This window comes from Zea mays, chromosome 8 (genome assembly GCF_902167145.1).
Source record: "Zea mays cultivar B73 chromosome 8, Zm-B73-REFERENCE-NAM-5.0, whole genome shotgun sequence".
In the NCBI taxonomy this organism is placed as follows: Eukaryota; Viridiplantae; Streptophyta; class Magnoliopsida; order Poales; family Poaceae; genus Zea; species Zea mays.
In genome coordinates, this window is record NC_050103.1 from 3,986,938 (window position 1) to 4,008,307 (window position 21,370).

The 21,370-nt window shown below is 43.2% G+C and overlaps 1 protein-coding gene across 1 annotated transcript; it reads left to right on the forward strand.

Moving 5' to 3' along the window:
- The first annotated feature begins 8,677 nt into the window (after positions 1-8,677).
- On the forward strand, positions 8,678-9,865 carry LOC103636696 (glutathione S-transferase T3-like). The gene is made up of 2 exons (XM_008659047.2): positions 8,678-9,112; positions 9,203-9,865. The coding sequence occupies exons 1-2, from the start codon at positions 8,678-8,680 to the stop codon at positions 9,794-9,796; spliced, it is 1,029 nt and encodes a 342-aa protein (XP_008657269.1). The 3' UTR covers positions 9,797-9,865.
- Positions 9,866-21,370: the final 11,505 nt, after the last annotated feature.

A 21,370-nucleotide genomic window follows, 5' to 3' on the forward strand; every position in this document is an offset into this window, starting at 1 on the left:
CTCTTAGCAAGGAAGATTATCATGCCTTCATAATGAATTATTATGAACATATTCCTGATGCGCATGATATTTGGACTAGAATTAAAACTAAATTTGATGAGTCCAAACATGATGGTTCATTTTGTGCTTCTACTTACTTTGGTTCTTGTGAAACTAACCCTTTGAAGGAAGAAGAAGAAAATGAATGATGGAGACCAAACGATGAATCCACCTCTCCAAAAGGTTTGTCTTCCAATTTCGATTCCCACATATGTTGTGTAGCTAATGAAAATGATAGTGGAAGCATAAATGAGGATGAGGAGGATGAAAGAAGTTTCATGCAACTCTACGCTCATCTAAGCCTAAAAGATAAGGCGGTCATACTCAAACTTCTAAAAAGAGCGAGAGAGCAAAGCGAAGCTCGTCAAATGCTAGAAGATATTCTCTCCATAAAAATGCTAAGATTTGACGAGTTGACTAAAGAACATGAGGAGCTAAAGTGCTCTCATGTTGATTTGGTCCAAAGGTATGAAACTATTTCAATTGAGCAAGATAACTCTTTATATTGTATCGCTCAATTAGTAAATAGGAATGCCTTGCTTAAGGACCAAGTAGAAAAGCTAAAAATTAAAAATCTAGCTTTTCAAGAAGAACATGATATGCTTCTATGTTCTCATGAAAATCTTATGGATGATCATATCATGTTAAACATTGCTCATGAGGTTGTGATAGAAAACTTAAAATTCCAACAACCTCACTCATGCACATGTATTCAAATTGAAACTATATTACCATGTGCTAATACTTGTTGTCCGTCGACAAGCAAATCCTCCTTTGAGCTAGAATTTTCAGGAACAAAACATGATACATATCAAGAGCTCAAAGAAGAAAATGAGATGCTAAAAATGAGCTTGACACAACTAAAAGGGAAGTGCACTGCTCAACCTTCTCAAGATAACTGTGATCACATGGTGAAGAAGCTTGAGACGGGATCAACCATGGCATGCACTAAATCCCTTGAAGAAAATGTCAAGGACTTGAGGATTGCCAAGAGGAAGGAACAAAAGAAGAAAATCAATACCTCTGCCAAAAGCCTCAACTGTGCTTTAACATCCAAGGTAATGATCAAGCCACACTTCACACTAAGAGAAGTAAAAAGTGTAGTGAATGCTTTGAAAAGGGACACTCGATTAGGTCATGTCCCTATATTAAAAATGGCTTGATTATTAACAAGGATGATGAACTTTGTTTCAAATGCTCAAAGAAGGCACACTTAATCAAGTCTTGTCCCTATTTGAAACAAAAAGGCATAGTGTTAGAAAATAAAATATTGACTAACCATGTAGCAAGCAAGAAATAAGGAAAGAAGAAATCTTCAAGACTTGAAGATCGCCTTTGCTACATATGCCGAAAGAAGGGACATCAATGCAAGGATTGTCCCATTGGTAACTATCCCACTTCTAGCTTGTCAATTATTTCACACGTAACTAGGCAACCCAAAATTGCAACTTGTGCTACAAAGGTAATGAGTTTACCAAGTGCTAACACAAAGGACTTTTGGGTTCCTAGATCTTTGTTGACTAACCTTGATGGACCCATCAAGCGATGGGTACCAAAATATGCTTGACAAACTTTGCAGGAGAAGGAGATGATATGAAGCTTTGGGGTGCTTGAGAGAGTCAATTCAATTATTATTAACTCAAGCTATCAATCTTCAGTGATCTATATATCCAAGATTGACCCAAAGTTATTTTGAATTGTTATGTCTAAAACTCATATCATCTCGGGAGAAGATATTGATGTTGTAGGAAATAAAGAATTATCCTATGCGAAAAAATCAAGGCCTACAACATGGAGGAAAGCCAAAGGATGGTAACACTTATGCTTTTAAATGCAAGTATCTTAAATTACCATTTCTTATGTATCTTGTGTAGTCACATAGAAAAAGGAAGCACTTCAAATGTTTGTAAATTATGTCACCATTCTTTGAAGAAATTACTCTCATATGGTAGATTGCATATTCATCATTTCTATACTATGGCAATCTACGTGCTTGAAATTATTGTAAAAACCTCATGGCATGCTTTACACTAATTATCCTATTATTGACATGTTCTAGATATAGAGAGATACTCCAAGTTCTTAAAAGAATAAGGTGCCATATAAGGAATCCAAATCCTTAGGACACTTATAAAGGAATCTCTCTTTTTATCTATAATTGTGAGACTATTGTTTTTGTCTAAATAACCTAAGTAGTCTCACATGTAGAGAATAAGTTTCTTTATGGAAATGCATAATCTAACATGAAAAGAAAAGTCAATCCAATGATTTATGTTGTTTTGCCTCTTGCTTATATTGGATATGATTCTTCTACATTCATCGCTCTCCATATTATGAATTAAATTTATTTCCATAATCTTAAAGAATTAACTATGCTTGTTTTATAAGTTAAAACTGAGCATACATCATGGAATAATCTAGTTCATATTATAAAGTTTCCGTGCTTTAGTAATCCACTTTTCATTCCTTGTCAAAAATGATTACAAAAAGGGAAACTAGTGCTTGTGTTACTAATGACATATCTCTTGAGCTTACTTATGAAAATCTACAAGAAAGTAAGTGCAAGCCACAAGCCTCAAGGGTTACTCTTCATCCAAAGGAAGAAAGGTAAAAGCAAAGGTATGAGAACTCATCTTCTTAAACAAATATAATTCCCATCAATGGTTATTTACTCTAAATTATCATATTCTACCTATGTGAAGAATAGATTCTTTATTGAACTTAAATCAGCTAGATGCACATTCAATCTCGTTCTCATAAATGCACTTGTCCATTAGAATCTAATTCATGCCTTTGCTACATCTGTTCTCATATTGATATGCTTTTAAGTTATGATAATAAATTCAATATGAAGAAGTAAATTTCCTATGATTGATCAAAATGTTTAAAAGGTGCGTATTCCTCTTTTATAATGATATGCACTAATGCTAAGGATTTTACTTCATGTCTGTGTGACGAATGGATGATGAATTGTTTATATTTCTTATATAAAGAAATCATCCTTCATAATATACTCCCTTGTGCTATTAACATTTTTCTTGAGTATTTTCAATAAGTTTGGAAGGAAAAAGTGACAACTACAAAAGGATGACACTCAAATGAAAGAAGAAGACATCAAGAACAACAACACCTACTTGGACAATAAGGTCTTCAAAACAATCAATGATGTGGTTGTAAGCATTCTAAATCTTTTTCATTATGAGAACACTAGGCATAAGTTGTTTATTGTAAATTTTATAAGCCTTGATCAAGATAAATAATGCTTCTCCCTATTTGTCTTTGAGAATGCATATCTTTAGGGGAGCCTATTTCTATATCTTGATTATGTTGAGACTAACACTTTATCTTAGTAATCTCATATAGTCTCAAGTATGAGAATAAGTTTCTCATGAAGTATGCTACTACATTTCAATCCAACTTGGTAAAATAATGTCACCTTTATCAAGGATTGTAACTTTCACTGTTAAAGTAGCATATTTACTAGATTCTCTTATTTTAAGCTTGTTTGATAATCTAATGCATATGTTGTTCTTTTAATCGCATCTGTTATTTGTTTGATCATTGAATAACTTCCATTAACACTTATGTTTCTTAGTGCCTCTTATAATTTCAATCAATATCTCTCTTGATATGCACTAAGTTAAAAGGAGAATTCATGATACATTTATGCAATTTGTGATCTACTTGATATATAATAACAATGACTTAGAAAAGGATCACTAGTTGTAGAATCCTCTCTTGTGCAAAATATTTCCATACACTGTTTTGAATATAGGTCTTAAGTAATTAAGACTAAGGACAAAGCACAATAAAGAGAGCATCTCTATGTGAAGGTACAAAAAGGTAAAACTACTTCCTCTCATTTACACATGTACCTAAATCTTCCTCTTCTATACATTCCTTGCATATCTGGTATAAAAGGGAGAGAAAGCATGTCTATGTATATCCCTGCTTCATACCTAGTTTAACCTCTCAAAATTTCATTCCTACATTTATGCATTTTTGTTAATACTAGGTGAAGTGATTTTATTGTCCAAGAGCTTAAAGCTTAACCTTGTAACGAGGATAAGCTACCTTTGTTCCAAAGGTGGAGGCTCCTTAAGTCTCTTTGAAATCCTTAAGGGTAATTGCTTAAAATGTTTCCAACATGCTTTCATAAGTGCATAGTCTGTCATGAGCATCACACTTTTATTATGACACAATGCACTTTACAGTTTCTATGATATAGATATGTTCTCATTAACCTAACTATGTGCACTTGGCATTTTAGGCCAAAATCTGTATTCCTCTCAAGGCACATATTTAGGGGGAACAATCTATATTATATAGAACTGTCTAAGCTTAATTGACATATCCTTTTAACCATGTCTCTTTCCTTTGGTACATTTGCATATTTCCTATCTCTCTTGTGCCAAGGCTAAGACTAATATGTTTCCATAAGTATCTTGTGTATTAAGTCTTAGATTGAAAGGGAAATGGAGTATTCGGCAAAGACATCGCTTCCACTCTACACCATCGGTATTATCTATCCTTTTGCCGGTATTCCGCCATCTCTCAAAATTGGTATAATCTTTCACTCATATTTACTTGTACCAATGGGGGAGAAAGTAAAAAGGGCTCTAAAGACTCCGTTTTTGGCGATTAATGCCAAAGGAGAGAGAGTATTAGCCCAAAGCAAAAGGACCGCACCACCATGACAATTTCAATTTTTTTCTTTTTCGAAACAAGTTTACGTTTTTAAATGTTCTTCAATTGGTATCTTTGAAATTAGTATGCCTCTAAGAAATTCTATCTCAATTGATATCTATATCTTAAAGAGGAGTTTTTCAAATTTTGGTATCTAAGATATTTGATCTTCTTTCAATTTGTAAAAACCCTCTTGAACCTAAGAGGAGAATTTCATTAAGGGGGAGTTTTGTTTAGTCAAAGGAAAAGCATTTAAAACAGGGGGAGAAAATTTTAAATCTTAAAAATGCTTCTCAAAATCTTATTCATATACCTTTGACTATTTCCAAAAGACTTTGAAAAAGAATTTCCAAAAACATTTGCAAAAACAAAACAAGTGGTGCAAGCGTGGTCCAAAATTTTAAAAATAAGAAGAAAGCAATCTATGCATATCTTATGAAAGTTTAAATTGGTTTAATTCCAAGCAACCTTTGCACTTACCTTATGCAAACTAGTTCAATTATGCTCTTATATATTTGCTTTGGCTTGTGTTGGCATCAATCACCAAAAAAGGGGAGATTGAAAGGGAAATAGTGTCAAACCTTTTCCTAAATGATTTTGGTGGTTGAATTGCCCAAAACAAATAATTGGACTAACTAGTTTGCTCTAGATTATACATTCTACAGGTGCCAAAGGTTCAACACAAACCAATAAAAAGAACAAGTTAGGGTTCAAAAGAAAGGAGCAAAAAGGAAACCGAAGTGTTCCCTGGTCTGACGCACCGGACTGTCCGGTGTGCCACCAGACAGTGTCCGATGCACCACCAGACTGTGTCCGGTGCATTAGGGTGAATCAACTCAAACTCCTCAGCTTCGGGTTTCCCAGGCGCAACTCCTCAGCTTCGGGTTTCCTCAGTGTCAGGTGCTCTGCATGGTGACGAAGTTGTCGAGCTTCAAAGGCCACTAGATGTGCGAAGACATCATCTAGGGTCGGAGTGGACGACATAGTTGTCATTGTGGTGACAAAGGGATCATATTCGGCAGGCAATCCTGCAAAAAGATAGGCAAGAATTTCCTCGTCGCGGAGGGCAGCGTCAGCCACAACGAGTTCATGGGCCAGGCCACGAACCTTGTTGAAGAAATCAGCCGCCATCAGATCCCGCTTCTTGCATGTAGCAAGATCCACACGAATCTGTATCGTGCAGGCTCGTGATGAGGATGCAAACTTTCTCTGGAGAGAATCCCAGGCTTCTCTAGCTGTTGTAGCTTCAACGACGTCACGCAGGACCTCTTCTGTCATAGAGGACAGGAGGCCACTCAGAAGCTGTTGGTCACGATCATACCAACGCTCGTACTCCGGATTGGGGACCACGGCGGCACCTGCAGCTATGGACGTCGAGATCATCTGGGAAGGCGCCGGTGTGGTGCCATCGAGATGGCCCAGCAGCTTTGTGCTCGGTAGGAATGGTAGAAGTTGGGCGCGCCATAAGGTGTAGTTCGTCTTGTTGAGACGGATGGTGACTGTCTGATGAAGAGGGATGAAAGCCGATGTGTTTGCCATGGGGGAAACGGTGGTAGGGGAGGAGGAGGAAATATCAGAATTTTCGGAAGGGTTGGTGGTCATAAGAAAGAATCGCTGGCTCTGTTACCATGTAGATTGGAATGCAGCGCACCTCTATGGGTTGCCTGCCTCTGGTTATATATAGATGAAACAGCCGTACATCGAGGTGGTTACAACCGGAGATATTCCCGGAGCTAATCAAGGAGACGCAGCTCCTATACTTGTATATATCTAATATTCCATATATATCTAATAATGACATCATCGAGGACGGTGAGGTCCTAGACATCTGTTGCGCCATCTAACTAGACATCTGTTGCGCCATCTAACGATGGAAGTCCATCATCATGTGCTTTAAATCTACCAACTCATTGGTCTGGGAGGACGTCAGTGGAGGGTATCCCGATCCTGCGTTCGTGATGGTGAGTGCAGGTGGCACCTCTAAGCATGGCATCTGCAATACCAGATTGGTGTGACTTGCACTGCGCAGGGAATACCGGTGGTAGATGAGAGGTCTTGGCCAAAGGAAGCGTCGCCTAGAGGATAGTCCAAGCGTTGTGGTTGCTGGGGTAGGATGTGTGAGGTTAGGTGGCAGGAAGTAATCTCTTTCTTTATTACTTCTCTGCCTGATTGTCAGATTACAAAAGTCCTAATTATATAGGCCTATAGCCAGTCGAACCTCTTGACAAATAGGAGATCTGGTTATTATTCATGCTGATCTAAGGCTAGCTCCAACAACGCACTGTAAAGCGTTCTGTACTCTAAATTTAGAGTTCAGAAGCCTCCTCTAGGCGCCCAGCAAGGTCCTCTAAATGACACTCTAAATTTTAGAGGACGCCGCACGCACCCTAGATGTGGAGACTTGGAGACGTGCGCTATCCGGGCGAGTCGTCGGGCTCGCGCGGGGGTGAAAAATCCGAGCGCGCTGTAGTCCCGTCGCTGGCGACTTCGATTCATCTCGGCGAGGGGGCCTCGCGGCGCGGCTCGTCAGCGGAGCCGAGCAAGCTGGGCTCAAAGCGGCCGTGCTCGAGCGGGTCCGGCGGCGGACCGCTCTCGGTGGTTGGAGGCAAGGAGGTGGCCCGCGAGGAGACTGAGATCCAAGGGTCCGGTGCAACCGTCGGTGTTCGTCGCCGTCGAACCGCCATCGCGAAGAAGCTGAGAAGATCCACGGCGCCGACGAAGGAAGGTGCGCAGAAACGCAAGCGCATCTCGTCGCCGCCATCTTCATCGGCTTCCACTAGCTCCGGTGCTCCACATCCGAAGAGAAAAAGGTATCCATTGCAGATCCATTGTCGTTTGTATGATTCAAGTAGTTGATTTTGTAGAACTCGTCCAGATCTAGGGTTTATGGTTACGCCAACACACATTCCATGCTTGTAGGGTTCATTGACCAGTTGGTATAGTTTTGATTATTGCTATTGACAGTGACAAAAATTGAATGTGCTACAAATACTTGTTGTTGTGCGAATCGATGTGTATTCACAAATACTTGGCGACAGGTTTTGACACACTAAATCATCATCACTAGGTTTAGGGTTTCGACACACAGAATGATCAGCACTAGGTTGTGTCTTCATTATTGATTTTGACAGTCACAACATTTGAATGCGGTGTGTATTGACAAAAACATATGGACTGGTATTCACAATCCATTTGTATACACTCTCTAGCATTATAAATTATGAACTAGGCCACGGTTTACATAAAATTTTGACCTACAGATATTAACAGAACCATATCTTTTATGTAGACCATGGATTCGGAGAACGCAAAGCTCCGAAGAGCACTCGCTCATTTAATCAGAGTAGTGGAGGAGCGTTGTGCCGACATCGTCGATGTCGTCCACGGTGCCTTCCAACCAGTTAGCGGACCAGTCTTGAATGAAATGAATCGTGCATTAGTTCAGATCGAGGACCTCGCCAACGACCTTGATCAGCTTGCACTGGAAAAAGACTGGGAGATGGAGCACATGACCCCTACACCAATTGCTGAATCATCACAAACAGAGGATGAGCTTCTGATTGATTATGATTCAGAGTTAAACAATGACGATATCGTCGGCTACGACGACGGCCGTGACTACTCCACCGACGACACCTATCCCTACTAGATTAGGTGTATGTGCTAGGTTTATGTATGTCGTACTAGTCTTTTGTATGTGAACACAACTGATGTGTGCCACAAGAACCTGCTTTAGTTCATATGCTGGTTATGTTTGTCCATACCTATCTTTGGTAATGCTTAATGTTATGAACTTTGCAATATATGTAGTCCTCGCCACTACTGACTTTGTTGTGCATGAGACTGATAACAGTGTCATGGTTTGTATTCATTTCATATGGTTGCCTGAAATGTAGTACACTTATTTAGTTAAATATGTTCTATTTTTGTGCGAGTACCTTCATTGTACAGCATGGGTACCAACTGGAACCAAGTTATGGCACAATATGGAAGTTACCTCTCCGAGGATGATGCCACTCAGTTTCAGAACACTGCATTTGCTCCTACGCCTGAGATACCAGCCCAGGGATCACCAGCACCACCTCCTGTGAAGAAGGCTCCTCAACGCACAAAGCTAGCAAATTTCACGTCTGAAGAGGATATGAGGGTTTGTCAAGCTTGGTTGGCTGTGAGTTGTGATCCCATTGTCAACACTGGTCAGAAGCGTCAAGGATTTTGGAATCGGATTACAGAGGCATACAACTCTCGCAGAGGATCAATGCCAGAGAGGTCTACAAAATCTCTCATGAGCAGGTGGGACAGTATCAAAACTCAATGTTCTACATTTGCTGGATACATGATGGCTGTGCTTCGACAAAACCCAAGTGGCATGACTGATGCAGATAAGGTAAGTGTATGTTGTATTATGCATATGTTCTTCATCAATGTACTTTACTACATCCCAGCGGTTTGAGTAAATGCATTATATGTTTTGCAGACATCTCTTGCGGCTACTCGGTTTGCTGCTGTTGAAAAGAAGCCCTTCCATTTCTTACATTGTTGGTCCATATTGAAGGATCAACCAAAATGGATGGACCAGCACATGGGTAACCAGATTCCTCCACCAAACCCTATTGGAACCCAATCCAATACTATTGACTTAGATGGTGGTGAAGACTCAGCTCCATCAAGTTTTACTTCGAAGAGACCGCTTGGTCGTGATTCAGCCAAGGAAAAGGCAAAGAAGCAAAGATCAGAGAACACATCATCCACTGATTCGGAGTACCTAACACGGATGGGTGAGCTTTCTTTGGAACGGTTATCTGTGTACAAATCAGTAGCTTCAACTGAGGAGAAGAAGTTGGAGTTCATGAAGAAACAGGAGAGGCAGAAACTCATATTGGAGAGGAAGAAGCTTAATCTAGAGAAGATGAAGATGGAACGACAAAAGGTGAAGGAGGAGACGGAACAGGAGGTACTGATATTGAGCATGGATTTGACAAAATGTAACCCCCTCCTTCGACAGTACTATGAGGCGAAACAACAGGAGATTCTGGCAAGGGTGACTGGAAGCTCGTCGTCAAGCAAGTGAATGTTCATGAAGACATTGTAGTGTTTGAGGAAGTAATGTTAGTTGTTTTCGAAAACAAGTTTATTTACAGCACTTGTGCACTTGACATTTTCCTGTTGTGTCATGGTTTCGAGAACAAGTTTATGTTTCTGCACTTGTCATTTTTCTGAGAATGAAGAACAAGTTTATGTTTCTGCACTTGTGCATTGTAGGGGTTGTACAATAATGTTGTTGCATAATAATAGTAGACTTGCTTCATCATATTGCAGTAGTTGCATTCCACCATTACACATAATAGCTTGGGACAAACATAACCTAGGACATTACTGCATACTACCTTCAGACAAACAGAACATACGACATTACACATGACACTACGACATTTTATTGATGGTACTAACATAAACTACATACTTAAGTAGCTCCCGATCCAAGCCGCGCCCAGTGGTGGTGGATTAGATCAACCTGCAACTGATTATATTTAACTGCATCATGTAGTTGGTCGTACCTATTGTTTATGAACTCATTGCGCTCGGACATGGAACCATGAGAGGTGTCGGCCAAAACTCCGATGTTGTCGAAGCTTGTGTTCAAAGACGAAGGACCTTCATCTTCTACGATCATGTTGTGCAAGATGATGCAAGTTTTCATGATGTCTCCAATGTGTTGTGGAGACCAACCATATGCAGGACCACGAACTATGGCCCATCGCTTCTGTAGTACTCCAAATGTTTTTTCAATGTCTTTTCTAGCGGACTCTTGAATAGTGGCAAAGTGTTGTGTCCTGACATCATACGGGTGACGGATTGTCTTGACAAACGCTGGCCAGTCCGGATAAATACCATCTGCTAGGTAATATCCCATGTTGTACGTGTGTCCATTGACAGAGAAAGTGACTGGTGGACTATCACCGGTAAGATGCGAATCAAACAGGTTAGAACGTTGAAGAACATTGATGTCGTTACAGCTACCGGGCATGCCAAAGTATGCATGCCAAATCCATAGGTCATATGAGGCAACAGCTTCGAGGATCATTGTAGGGTGTTTACCCCGACCAGTAAACATCCCCTTCCATGCAGTTGGGCAGTTACGCCACTCCTAATGCATGCAATCGACACTACCTAGCATACCGGGGAAGCCGCGTGCCTCTCCAACTTGGAGAAGCCTAGCGATATCAGCACGAGTTGGTTTCCTGAGATAGTACCCCCCAAAAGCGGTTTGGATGGCGGTGCAAAAGTGTTTCAAAGCCTCATGTGCCGTAGATTCACCAATGCGTACGTATTCGTCAACGGCATCCGCAGGAACACCATATGCAAGTATACGTACGGCAGCAACAACTTTCTGAAGGGCAGATAGACCAAGCTCACCGGCACAGTTTGGACGTTGAACGAAGTAGGGATCCACTTGTTGCACCGCAAGAACGAGCCGCTCGAACACATGACGACGCATGCGAAACCTATATTGGATAAACCTATATTTCAGTACAAGTGTGAAGTACGTACTATGGACGTGAATAGATGTGCGTAACAAAAAACATACCTCCTCCGAAATTGTGCATCCGTGTACACCGATTGCGCGCAAAAGTAGTCGGCTCGGATTCTTGCATCACCGCTGATATGGTCACGATGGATGCGAACACGCCCGGGAATGGAACCAGCATACCGACGCTCGTTAAGTGCACGACGCCTACGATGTTGGTACGTCGCAACCTCGAGGTCATGGTCTTCATCTTCCATGTCTTGCGCCATGCGAACAAAAATATTGGAATCTATGAACGGGTTCATTGTTGTGGAGCAGTGTATGCGAAGTGTGAGTGATGTGTTGAGGTTGTGAGTATTTATAGAAGGGATACGCTTCGGAGAGAAGCCATACTCTTGTCGTGCAGCCGAAGCTAGTCGATGGCTTCTTGAATAAGTGTCGTGGCTTACGGTGGAAGCATGACATTTTATAAACAAATTTTCCGTACAATTTAAAGAATATGACACGTTTTTGAACAACAATTACAGAAATCAAAAAATGGAATGTTATTTTTTGTTACAATTCGAAAGTATGAATGAACCATTTTTTATATTATTATTTGTAAAAATATTGAATACATTTTTTTATCATCCTTACAATTTGATGAAATGGGTACAAATCAAAGAAAACAAAAAAAGAAATGGAAAAAGGAATTCTGTTAACACTGTAGCTTTAGGGGACCGAATTTAGGGGACGTTGCTGGAGACACAGAATATATAGGGGACAGAATCTTTTAGAGTGTTCTGTAAAGTACAGGGAATATTCCTTTAGGGGACGAAATTTAGGGGACGTTGCTGGAGACAGCCTAACAACTTGAATCTCGCGGTTTGTCTGCATATCCTAGCACACTTATCCCTCACGCGGTCTGGTGTTTGCCAGCCTTATCCCTTCTCTTGTAAGTCTGCTCGGTCATAACAACAACCCCCAATTTGTGTGGAGCTCCTACTCTCTCCCAAAGGTCAAGACCTTCATTTGGATACTCATCCAGGACAAAATCAACCACAAAAAGAACCTTGTCAGGAAAAAAGTGCTTCAGAACCCGACCTGCGACATATGCCATTTGGCTGACAAAGACAGTGACCACTTGATAGTCTGGTGCCCCTTTGCGCGCATTTTTTTGGCTAAGCTCGGGTGCTTCAACGACTTCTCATATGTCGTCCCCTAGACCTTGGGAGATCGAGCTTGCGGACTCCATTGCAAGTGAGCAAAAGCCCACTCTCATCCACCTCTGTTGTTGGCTCCTTTGGAAAGACATACATGAAGTTGTATTCAGAGTCATAAACTAGGCCACACAAAGAAATATCCTTCCAAGAGTAGAGAAATGAACTTGTTCTCATAATGTGAATTAGCATGAGCATCAAATAAATCACGTACATTATATTTTGTCAAACTAGACTTCTAGACAACAAAAACACTATAAAAATGCAACTATGTTTTTTCATTTTCCCTAATTAATTAGTGAGAATACGAACTGTATATATGATCCGACAAGTGTCTTTAATTCTGATCTTACAAAATGGGGGTTGATGATCCGATAGAGATCTGTTTACATATTTAGGCTCAAGCATCTAAATAATTTAGGACTCTTTCTATATGAATGTGAACGGTTGTTTTGTGTTGTTGTCTATAATTTAGACATATATCTGTTTAGATATTTTATGTATCTAAATTTAAAGTTCTTTTAGCCTTAGTGCGAATGTTTAAATTGTATTTGACTGGTCAATTTAAGCGAACGTATAGGGAGAAAACATATCCCTTGCACCTACAGTTACACGGTTTCTACGAATATTTATAACATTTAATAAGCATGTTACTCACGTACGTACATAGCACCATCCATATTCCAAGCACCGATGTGATGATACAACCGTTCCAATGCAATTCATGTTATAACCAAAAGGAAAAGTACGTGCTTCCACTGTGCATCATGCATGCTTAGAAAATAACTAGGTGAGTACCCATGCGTTGCAACGAGAACATATAATAACTTATATACAAAATGTGTCTTATATTGTTATAAAAAATATTTTATAGTCCATTTGTAATCCTAGCCATACATAAATTTTGTTATTTTAATTTAGCTGTTTCACTACTCCATTGCAACCATCAGTATCATGCAGACTTCGATATATGCCATGATTTGCATGGTCTCATCATTGAATAGCACTTGTCACACCTGCCGGTAGAAGTTCCCTCGTACATTATCAGTCATCAGATACGCACCACCATACACGCTTGCTTAAACAAAAAAGCAAGTGTATGTGTTTGCGAAGAGAATTAAAGGCAGGCCGGCACAAAAGCTACCCCGACGATGACGAGTGGTCATTGCCGTCGGTCCTCCTCTGCGTCACCTCTGGTGCCAAGATGACGCCATAGTCCTTGATATAGTAGTCGTCGAACGTGCACGACATGGCGAGTACTGATGACTCTTGGCTGGGCTGCCAAACGAAGTCCACCCCGGGCTCATCAGCGAGGTAGTACACCTAGTCGTTGCACCACCGGATGTGCTACTCCTCTACATAAATCTTGTTCGAGGACACTCACACAACGTCAGCAACGACCGTCGTCCCAGCGCACAAGAATTCATGGCCGGTCAGTAGTTACTTACGTGGGAGGTTGAGCTTCAGGTGGATGATGAGCTGGACGGTGTGACGACGCCGTTGTCGGATGCGGTGCCTAGAACAACCCGAGAGTCGCCGGCGTTGGCGACGACCATGAGGTCCCCCTATTTGAAGATGGACAACGCGGTGCAGCCGCTCTGGACCGCGTCCAAGCGACGGCTGCGCCGGAGCTTGCCGAACACAGTGACGCATGTGGCCACGTAGTACTGCTTCCAGAGGTCGAACTGGCAGTCGCCAAGCTTCTTTTCGTCGTCGATGAGCGACGCCAACGCGAGCGTCTCCTGTCAGTGGTGTTTGTTCGAGGTTTCCAAGTAAGAAACATGGATTCATCTTTGGCGTTGGTTTATGAAAATGACTCACAAGTCAGATCCATAGAAAAAATATTATGGAGAATAAATGTCACACATATAAAAAAGAATTTAAGTTGAAAAACAAAAGAAATTGCATGCAAGGCTCTTTTTTAAATACTACTCGCTCCATCCAAAAATATAATTTAGGAATCTCGTTGATAATTATCTACTACTACACATTGTGCAAAGGTAGCAGGTGGGCTTTGGGAGAGATGTAGTAGATATTTTTACTGTAACAGATATTGACATAAACACACATGTGGTGTAGTGGTAGCTACGAACACATTTGCTTAAGAGGTCACAGGTTCGAATCCCATTGGAGCCACATTTGTGTTTTTTTAATTTAATTTTAGCTAGGCGTGTGATGCATGTGGGAATAGGAATGGGATTTGCGGGGGAGGGGGGAATGAGAAAGATAGTGCGGGGAGAACATGGAATGATGTTGGACTGCGCTAGCTGCGGTGTGCTGTGTGACTTGGTTGTCAAGTCAGCGGCGTCCCGGGCCGCACATGTGATCCGACGGTTCACAGAGTCCGGATTCTGCTACGGTCGTGCGGCGTCCGTTCCGGCTCGGAGGTTAATGGGATGAGGGCTAACACGCTTGGCAAATGGCATGTGGAGGCGTTTTAACTTTGGCCTCCAGAAAATTAAATATCAATGGCCGCGCGCGTATCCGCTTCTTAGGCTCAGGCATGCACCAAGCAGCGAGCGGCAACAAACCACCGGACCGCCCGCCGCCGCACCGGTCCGTTGACACGGCAGATGGCACAAAGGCATACTCATGACCATCTTTTACATGGATCAGGTTCCTCGGGAGTCAACTGCCGAGCCGAGGCTGAATGTGGACCGAGTTAGGCATTGGACCCACATGGATCACAATAGTATTTTGATTTTCTCCAATATTTCATAACTCTCACCCTTATTCTAACTAAGACAAACACAAAACAAATATTACTCTATCTCGGGTAACATTTTGGGTGAATGAATATCCTAGTCCTAGGGCTAGGACTATATATAGTAGACATGCTACTTCATTGATTTATCATGACCATATGTGCTCCAAAACCTTCTTGCATTAAGCATCACACTTGTGTGTGTGTGTGTGTGTGATTGCGCACCCTACAAAGACTTTAAGCTTACTAGTGAAAGCACACATGTGACACACGCGTGGTAAAATAATATTATACATCGTATAGATATTGTTCATGGATCCTGCTACTTAATTATTTGTCGTGGTTTTTTGGATTAAGCATACTAAAAAATTAAGGGAAACAAAAGCTGGAAAAAGGAGATTTACCGCTAAATTAAACTTAGTCACATTAGTAAATGCATGTGCATAGAGAAATGGATATTGATGCACCCCTATAAATCACAAGATTAGTCATAAATCAGGCCACACAAAGAAATACCCTTCCAAGAGTAGAGAAATGAATTTGTTCTCATAATGTGAATTGGCATGTGCTCAAATAAATCACGTACATTGTATTTTGTCAAACCAGACTCCTAGACAACAAAAACACTGAAAAAATGCAACTATGTTTTTTCATTTTCCCTAAATAATTTGTGAGAATACGAACTGTGTGTAATATATGACACATCCACTTCATGCTAAGGAACTCTGTTACTTCATCATAGCTTCATTTTAATTTAATCATTGTTGTCCACACTTAGTCTTTCATGACATTTGTCAATCAGTGTGTAATTTTGTATTCCCGACAATGATACGAGAAACTCTTCGAAAAAATATTATGTCTAGTATATATCACATATAACGCATGCTCTCTGTGTCCCTGGGTGGTTCAACCTCTAGAGAGTTCTCATATCTTTCTTATGTTCAACCGATTTTATAGGACATGAATAGATTCGGCCATCCAATGCAAGATTATGAATAAAGGCAAGATAAGGCTCACGTGCCAGAGTAAAAAAAAGTAATGCTTCCCATGGTTAGTAGTACTTTGTAAACGACTTTGACTATTGTCGGGTATTAAGAATTAAAAGTATGCAACAATATATATGTTCAACATGGAGACAATAAAAGATTCAAAATCGGTTACGGACCAAGCAAAAAATAAAATAAAATAGATTAACTTGCCTTTTTATCTTGCAGTGTGAAGACTGATGCATGGTCCAACAACTATCTTTAATTCTGATTTTACAAAGTGGAGTTTGTTGATTCGATAGAGATCTGTTTATATACTTAGGCTCAAGCATCTAAATAATTTAGGACTCTTTCTATATGAGTGCGAATGGTTGTTTGCGTTGTTGTACGTCTATAATTTAGACATATATCTCTTTATATATTTTATGTATCTAAATTTAAAATTCTTTAACCTTAGTGCGGATGTTTAAATTGTATTTGACTTGTCAATTTAAGCGAACGTACGGGGAGAAAACATATTCTTTTACCTACAGTGACAGGTTTTCTACGAATATTTATAACATTTAATAAACATGTTACTCACGTACGTACATAGCACCATCCATGTTCCAAGCATCGATGTGATGATACGACCGTTCCAATGCAATTCACGTCATAACCAAAAGGAAAAGTATGTGCCTCCATTGTACTTCGTGCATGTTTGGAAAAGAATATCCGCATGACCATCTTTTACATGGATGATGGATCAGGTTCCTCGGCGGTCAAGTGCCAAGCCGAGGCTGCATGTGGACCGAACGAGCCAGACCCACGTGGCAGCCTCAACAGTCGACTGTTGAGGATCTCGATCCATCTCCGAACTCGGGACTGGACCAAAGAAAAGGAAAAGACGACGCGTTGCTTCTTTTTTCTGGCTTGACTGATGAACGATGACTGCCGGCGAGAGCGCACGCCACCGCTGATGTCACGGCAGTGCGCCAAGCCGGCGTCGTGGAGTGCCTCCTATTTTCATCAGGATTCTCCGACGACGAACGCTTGCCCAGGCCAATAACTCCGGTGGGGAGGTAATCGTGCAGCCACGTCCGAGGCAAGGACGAGCCCTGGGGCAACAATATCAGGCTATCCGCAACGGCTACCCCTAAATTTTCCCCCTATATTACTTTTCCCCCTATTTTCCCCCCTATTTTTTCATCTCCCGCAGCGGTTCCCCTAAATACTCTCCCTATACCCCACTACAACTATAAAATATCATTTTCTATATCAACTATCAATTTTTTATCTACTAACAATTACTCGTGGACCCACAGCACAGTGTTCAGGGGATGAACAGTGACATGCTAGATCTGGGGGGAGAGAGAAGGGGGCCGGCGTGTAGGGAGCGCTGTAGGGGGCACCGCTGCGGCCGTAGAGTGCCCCCTACAGGCCGCATGCAAGGAGAGGGAGCTGCGTAGGGGCAGCCGTTGCAGTTAGTCTCACAACGAGGGTCCGCACCAGCGCCAGCACCGACACCACAACGGTGACGAGCCATCGCCAGACTCCGGACAGTGGGGGTTCAGCATCTCCTCCATCCTAGTCTTCGTCGCGGGCTCGAGGTTGTACGAGAATAAGGTGCCCTGCTTTTCCTCACCCGTGGGCGGCGGCACGATGTGAGCGAACGCGGCCGGTCGGAGGTCAGCGCGGCGAGCGTGAACGGGGTCGTTCAGAAATCTTTATGCGTTCCTGCCGTAAATTTTGGCAAGCTGCCAGCCGCTAGCTGCCGCCTCGCCCTTCCCTCTTCTCCATTGCTGCTGCTCCAGAGACTTCCAGAGCTAGCTCCTCTGCGTCGTCCTTTCAAGGTTGGTCATGGCCGCCTCGCGGCCCTCGCCTCTGTTTTGCTAGCCGAGCCCTTCTCTTGGCCAAAAGGTCGTGGACATGGTGCATGGCCGCTATAAATAAATATATATATTAAAAGTTAAAAAAATTATGAGTCGTTATTTTATGGCATGTATTGAATTCTTTTTTTGTCTACGTTTGCTTGTGTGTATCGGTCAGCGTTAGTCGATGACGTTTCTTTTGAAAAGGGGTACGTGATAGAGAGGACCAAAGTTTAAGTTCACAGAGCAACATTTGACGAAGGCAAATATCCTTTATATTGCTCCTATTTTTTTTATAAATGCTTTTGGTTGCAAAATTACATACTTGTTTCAATAAATACACATCTAATATAGGGTTTACTAGGAATTCCATATAGTTTTTATAACCCTAGTTATATGTTTGTGTATAGGTAGAAATGGTCCCCATCTACTGGGAAATCCGGTGGAATTCTAATTGGTGTTAGAACCAACCAATTTGACGTCGGGGGCTTTCTTTCAAGGAAAACATATGCTGCAATTAGATCTCTGGGATAAAATCCATATGTTCAAATGGAATGTAATCGTTGTTTATGGCCCTGCTCATGAAAGAGATAAGTTGAGTTTTCTTCAAGAGTTATCTCATTTCTGCACAAAAAACAATGAACCATTTGTTGTCGGTGGAGATTTTAACATTATTCGGTATTCTCATGAAAAGAACAAAATGGGACATGTTCATAAACATACTGATGCTTTCAATGACCTTATTCAATACCATGAGTTACATGAGGTACATATGTTTGGAGGTGGATTCACCTGGTCCAATAACCAGAGTGATCCAACACTTGTGAAACTGGATAGAATTCTTATCAGCAAGGCCTGGGAGATTATCTTTCCTCTAGCTAAGATCAAGAAGTTTCCCAGAGAACTCTCGGACCACAATCCTCTTATGTTAGTGACTGGTCCTGAACTAGTCCATATTCAACATTCCTTTAAGTTTGAAATGGGTTGGCTGAGTCATCCTGATTTTAAAAAGATTGTTGACAATATTTGGAGTAAACCTTGCAAAGCCAAGAGTGCTCTTGATAAAATTCATCAAAAATTAAAACTATGTAAACAATATCTGAAAGGTTGGGATTGGAACATGAAGGGGCAGAAAAAGAAGAGAAAAGTCCAGATTCAAGTTGATCTTGGTAACTTGGAAAAAACTTGAAGAACAATATGGATTAAATAATGTCGGCGTTTCGACCCCAGGGGGTCCCTGGACCGACGAGTAAATTGTCGCTGCGTGCCCCAGCCCAGATGGGTTGGCGCGAGACGGGACACGAAGGGGGAGAAAACCTCGGCTCCGTGTTATCCTGTGCCAGAGTGGGTGCGCTTGCAGTAGGGGTTACAAGCGTTCACGAGGGAGAGAGGGAGTCCCGCGCGACCACACTCCCGTATGAGGGCTCTGGCCCTTCCTTTTATAGATGCAAGGAGAGGGTCCAGGTGTACAATGAGGGTGTAGCAATATGCTAACGTGTCCGGCAGATAGGAGCCAGAACCCTATGTACATGCCAACGTGGCTGTCGGAGAGGTGCTAGAGCCCTGTGTACGTGGTGTCGTGGCCGTCGGAGGAGCGTTTGAGCCCTGTAGAAGCACAGCTGTCGGGGCTGTTGGGACCTTGCTGACGTCTCCTTGCTTCCATAAGGGGCTGAGAGCCACCGTCGTCACGGACGCACGCGGGGAGCCATCATTACTTGTTACCGGGGCGAGCCTGGATGGGACGCCGGTCTTGTTCCCCCGTAGCCTGAGCTAGCTAGGGGTAGGGTAATGATGTACCCCCTGCGGCGTGGTCGGTCCGAGCCCAAGGTCGGGCGAGGCGGAGACTCCTACCGAGGCCGAGGTCAGGGTCGGGCGTGGACGCGATTCCTTCCGAGGTCGAGGTTGAGGCTGGGCCCTGGGGTCGGGGGAGGCGGAGACCACCTTCCGAGGTCGAGGTTGAGGCTGGGCCCTGGGGTCGGGCGAGGCGGAGACCACCTTCCGAGGTCGAGGTTGAGGCCGAGCCCTGGGGTCGGGCGAGGCGGCGTCTTCTTCTGAGGCCGAGGCCCAAGGTCGGGCGAGGCGGAGCTTCCTGTGGCGCCTGGGGCTAGACTTAGCTGTTGTCAGCCTCACTCTGGTGGGTGGCACAGTAGTCGAAGCGGGGCAGGCGGCGCTGCTTTCCTGTCAGGTCGGTCAGTGGAAGGGCGAAGTGACTGCGGTCACTTCGGCCCTGTCGACTGAGGACCGCGCGTCAGGATAAGGTGTCAGGCGATCCTCGCATTGAATGCTCCTGCGATACGGTCGGTTGGCGAGGCAATCTGGCTAAGGTTGCTTCACTGCGAAGCCTGCCCGAGCTAGGCCTCGAGCAAGTCGAGGGTGCGCCCGTTGCTTGAGGAGGTCCTCGGGCGAGGCGTGGATTCGTCTAGGAGTACTGTTCCTGCCAGAGGCTGGGCTCGGGCGAGGTGAGATCGCATCCCTTGAGTGGATGAAGCTTTGACCTGGATCATGTCCATTAATCTCTGCGGCTTGCGCTGATGGTGATTACCAGCCGAGTTTAGGAGTGTTGGGGGTACCCCTAATTATGGTACCCGATAGTAGCCCCCGAGCCTCAAAGGGAGTGTTGGTACTCGCTTGGAGGCTTTGTCGCACTTTTTTTGCAAGGGGACCGGCCTTTCTCGGTTACATTTTGTTCTGGTGGGTGCGCGCGAGCGCACCCGCCGGGTGTAGCCCCCGAGGCCTCGGAGGAGTGGTTTGACTCCTCTGAGGTCTTAATGCCTTTCGTGATGCCTTGGCCGGTCTGGTTGTTCCCTCATTCGATCTGATTGTAGTCCGGGTGCGTGGTCAGGTTCCGAGTTTTCAGGCTAGTCGGTTGACGCTTCCAACGGTTTGGCCGGAGCTGAGTTTGTGAGAGCAGCCCCCGAGCCTCTGCACAGAGCGAGAGGACGATCAAGGACTGACTCGGCTTTTATCATACGCCCCTTCGTCGCCTTTCCGCAAGGAGGAAGGGGGAAAGCGCCATGTTGCCCTCGGAGGGCGCCGAACATGGCGTTTCCAGTGAGTTGCTAACGGGTGATCCGAGTGGACGCCCGTGCTCCGTTCGATAAGGGTCGGCTAGTGGCCCAGAGGCGCGCTCCAAAAGTACCTGCAGGTGATTTGCCGGACCCGGTCCCGTTCGATAGGGTCCGAGGGCTCGATGCCTCCCTCTGATGGGATTCCGTTACAAAATTGCTCCTACTAGTCTCGGAAATGTCCTAGGGTACCTTGGGAGCGCAGCCCGAGCCTCGGCCATGTATCGGACGTACCCAGAGTCATCCCTCGCTCTGCATGCTCTAGGGCGGTTGTCGAACCCTTCGAGGGGCCAGCCTTCGAACCCCTGATCA

Bases quoted from the DNA above. Each gene is read 5' to 3' on its own strand.
- LOC103636696 (XM_008659047.2), top strand. From the start codon at position 8,678: ATGGGTACCAACTGGAACCAAGTTATGGCACAATATGGAAGTTACCTC. The intron at 9,113-9,202 runs GTAAGTGTATGT...TATGTTTTGCAG, and splicing joins GCATGACTGATGCAGATAAG to ACATCTCTTGCGGCTACTCG.